The sequence below is a fragment of the Physcomitrium patens genome, chromosome 6 (assembly GCF_059467195.1).
Source record: "Physcomitrium patens ecotype Gransden chromosome 6, ASM5946719v1, whole genome shotgun sequence".
In the NCBI taxonomy this organism is placed as follows: domain Eukaryota; kingdom Viridiplantae; phylum Streptophyta; class Bryopsida; order Funariales; family Funariaceae; genus Physcomitrium; species Physcomitrium patens.
The window spans coordinates 6036862-6040711 of record NC_143415.1 but is presented as its reverse complement, the minus strand read 5'-3'; the positions used below and the strand labels follow the sequence as shown (position 1 = coordinate 6040711).

At 52.7% G+C, this 3850-nt stretch overlaps 1 protein-coding gene across 1 annotated transcript; it reads left to right on the top strand.

Annotated features, from left to right (window-relative positions):
- Positions 1 to 215: 215 nt before the first annotated feature.
- LOC112283884 (tubulin beta chain) lies at positions 216 to 3531 on the top strand. The gene is made up of 4 exons (XM_024523195.3): positions 216 to 852; positions 1003 to 1272; positions 1416 to 2083; positions 3185 to 3531. Exons 1-3 carry the CDS (start codon positions 459 to 461, stop codon positions 2081 to 2083), a joined length of 1332 nt encoding a protein of 443 aa, XP_024378963.1. The 5' UTR covers positions 216 to 458; the 3' UTR covers positions 3185 to 3531.
- The last annotated feature ends 319 nt before the right edge of the window (positions 3532 to 3850 follow it).

Genomic DNA, 3850 nt, shown 5'->3' with positions numbered 1-3850 from the left:
ATGTCAGCAGTGCGCGGGAATCAACACTGGCACGCATTTGGAATTCGGCACGCAGTGGAACCCGCTCCCAAGGGGCACTCAGCGCTGCCCTGGCGCCTCTGGGCACCGTGGGATGGGCGATCGGACGGACGGCGGGGGCACATGGAATGACATTGGCGGAAAGCCCTAATCCGGAGGGAGCGGGGGGGTTGTTTATCACTTTCGCTCGCGCACCCCCGACCCGCAGTGCGTTTCATCCCCCCCCCCCCCCTGTTCCCAGGGGATGATGATGCCATTGCCCTTTTCTTCTTCATCTTCATCTCCTCCTCCACTCGGGTTTGATCCCCTCCCCCTCAGTCGCTCCCCACCATCTCGGTGTGCGATCGGCGCATCTCTCCGCTGCTCTTCTCGTGATTGTCTAGACGCGCGTGTACCTGGGGTGGTCCGAGTAGTGGGCATCGAGCAGTGAGTCGATCAAGATGAGAGAGATCCTGCACATTCAGGGAGGACAGTGCGGGAACCAGATCGGAGCCAAGTTCTGGGAGGTGGTGTGCGAGGAGCATGGCATCGACCCGACGGGGACGTACCAGGGCGTGTCGGATTTGCAGCTGGAGCGGATCAATGTGTACTACAACGAGGCGAGCGGAGGTCGGTACGTGCCCCGCGGAGTGCTGATGGATTTGGAGCCTGGGACGATGGACAGCGTGCGGTCGGGCCCGTATGGGCAGATATTCCGGCCGGACAACTTTGTGTTTGGGCAGACGGGAGCGGGGAACAACTGGGCGAAGGGGCATTACACGGAGGGAGCGGAGTTGATCGACTCGGTGTTGGATGTGGTGCGGAAGGAGGCTGAGAGCTGCGACTGCTTGCAAGGTACGGGTGGATTAGTGTGTCGGCGTTGATGGAGGAGGGGAGATGGGCAGTGGGTGAGGTTGGGAGGGAAACGGCGAGTAGAAACGCATAGATGGGAAGGGTGTGTTTGTTTGTGTGGGTGCTGATGCGGTGGGGGATGTGGGTGTGCAGGTTTCCAGGTGTGCCACAGTTTGGGAGGAGGGACAGGATCGGGAATGGGGACACTGTTGATATCGAAGATCCGCGAGGAGTACCCGGACAGGATGATGCTGACGTTTTCGGTGTTCCCGTCGCCGAAGGTGTCGGACACGGTGGTGGAGCCATACAACGCAACGCTGTCGGTGCATCAGCTGGTGGAGAATGCGGACGAGTGCATGGTGTTGGATAACGAGGCGCTGTACGACATCTGTTTCAGGACTTTGAAGCTGATCACCCCGTCTTGTAAGTGGCGATCGTTTTGGTGGTCTTGCGGTCGGGGAGAGAGGGGCGAAGACAGGGTTGGGAGTATAGGTGGAGCGGGGTTGTACATTGTGAGCACATTGGTGATGGTTTTACTGAACGAGGGGGGGGGGTGTGTTTTGCAGTCGGGGACTTGAACCACTTGATCTCTGCGACGATGAGCGGCATTACGTGCTGCCTGCGTTTCCCGGGTCAGCTGAACTCGGATCTTCGGAAGTTGGCGGTGAACCTGATTCCGTTTCCGCGGCTGCACTTTTTCATGGTGGGATTCGCGCCGCTGACGTCGAGGGGGTCGCAGCAGTACAGGTCGCTGACGGTTCCGGAGCTGACGCAGCAAATGTGGGACGCGAAGAACATGATGTGCGCGGCGGACCCGCGGCACGGGAGGTACCTGACGGCGTCGGCGATGTTCCGGGGGAAGATGTCGACGAAGGAGGTGGACGAGCAGATGATCAACGTGCAGAACAAGAACTCGTCGTACTTCGTGGAGTGGATTCCGAACAACGTGAAGTCGTCGGTGTGCGACATTCCGCCGACGGGGCTGAAGATGTCGTCGACGTTCATCGGGAACTCGACGTCGATCCAGGAGATGTTCAGGCGAGTGAGCGAGCAGTTCACGGCGATGTTCAGGAGGAAGGCGTTTTTGCATTGGTACACGGGGGAGGGGATGGACGAGATGGAGTTTACGGAGGCGGAGAGCAACATGAACGACTTGGTGTCGGAGTACCAGCAGTACCAGGACGCGAGCGCAGAGGAGGAGGGAGAGTACGAGGAGGATCTGGAGGAGGCTTAGGTAGGATTGGAGTAGGAGGGGTCGGGTTAGGATACGGGGATGGTGTGTTTGTGGGTGGGTGCGCTATAGAGGTGCGGGTGATTGGCTGGAGGCTGAGAGGTGTAGCTACGTTTGGAAATGAGAACGTGTGTTCTTGTGTACACTGAGACGGTGAAGGTGTGAGTGGATGAATTTGGGTGCGACCAAGGTGCAGTGTTTGGATGGGGAGTTGTCAGGGCGTGCACTTTGGTGTTCGGGTAGGTACATAGAGCAACTGGCGTCGTTTCTTCTGGATGTTATGTGGTGGTGGGTTTGTTATGCACGCGGCTTGGATTGCAACAGTCCCCGACGCTGTTTTGTTGGATATGGGGTTGTAGGAGTGGTGGGGTACGGTGTGGGTGTGTTGTGGATGGGCGGTGAAGGGGCTAGAATTGTTTGCAGGAGTGCTATTTTTAGCTGCAATGTTTGTTTTGTAGATCATTCCCTCCCTGGTCGAATGAGGAATCACTAAATTGGGCCTGACACCTTCGTTGCGTGCACAGTCATGGTTTGTGGTAGTTTGTCGCGCTTTGTGGGGGCTGTTTTTGAGAGCAGTGGTGGTGTTCATCTCGGCGTGTTTTTTTTTTTTTTTTTTTTTTTTTTTTTTTGTGGAACTTGACGACGAAGGTGATGGGAAATGGATTGCGTCGGTGGAGCGTTGGATGAGGAACAGTCATGATTTGCATTGGGGTTTGGGAATGTCGGGGATCGAGTAAGAGGATGAGTGTTGAGTATTGGTTTGGATTGAGCTGTCCAGCTGCCCGGCTGCAGTTTCTTTTGGTTTTACGTGGTTGTGGTTTCAGTCAAACCTTGGATGGGGCAGCTGTATTCCGAAGAGCTTTTTGTTGCTGGAAGGGTTGAATGGATATAGGTTTTGGTGGTTCTGGCAAGTGCGGTGTCGTTATGGTTCTGCTGCGGAGAAGATTTCGACTCGGTAGTCCTGGGGTGTAGTGGCATACTTTTGTGGTATTCGAGTGTTGGTTTGAGCGACAAGTCCCAGTCGAGTGTTTAACTTGTATTTCGTTGAAAGGTTACCTTCCAACTGATCGAATCGCTGAGACTGTGTCTCTTTTTTACGAACAGGTAGATATTCAGCAACCCATTCAGCATGCTGGAGGCTAGCAATCCGAAGGGAACTTGCCAGATCTCTGAAACGACCGTCACCAGCAGCATTTGGCACTGAAATTATAGCCAATCATCGTCATTGGCAACTCGTCCATGGACGCCATGTTAAACAAGACGAACAGCCCCATGAAATCTGAAAGTCACCTTCACAACTACGCCAGCTTCGTGACGACTGTGTGCCCTACTCTCCACGAATTATCATTGCAATTCAAATAGCTTACTGAGACACAATTAGAAAGAACTTAGTCTAAGCCTGCTGTTTATTATCAGTGGTTGAATTAAGTGAATCCTTCCTAAAAGTGATATACCCTTCGTGAAATCATGAACGGATGGCTTTTGTTGCGTTTTGGTTTTGTTTTAGACTTGAGCACACTAATTTGTCTTTTTGGTTTAATTTTTTAATAACTTGGTTACGCTTCTAAGTCTTTTTGGTCTAATTTTTTAATAACTTAAGCACTCTTCAGTGTGGTCCAGTTTTTGATCAATTTTGGATCAATTTGTTTTAAGAATATTTTATGATATTGGGTTCTATATTATTTAATGTGGCCAAGAACATCATCATAGATTACAGTGAATTTCAGTCTTCCATAACTTTTTTGTTCTTGTCAGGTGGATAATTTCCAT

Bases quoted from the DNA above. Each gene is read 5' to 3' on its own strand.
- LOC112283884 (XM_024523195.3), top strand. From the start codon at position 459: ATGAGAGAGATCCTGCACATTCAGGGAGGACAGTGCGGGAACCAGATC. The intron at 853-1,002 runs GTACGGGTGGAT...GTGGGTGTGCAG, and splicing joins GAGCTGCGACTGCTTGCAAG to GTTTCCAGGTGTGCCACAGT. The intron at 1,273-1,415 runs GTAAGTGGCGAT...TGTGTTTTGCAG, and splicing joins GAAGCTGATCACCCCGTCTT to TCGGGGACTTGAACCACTTG.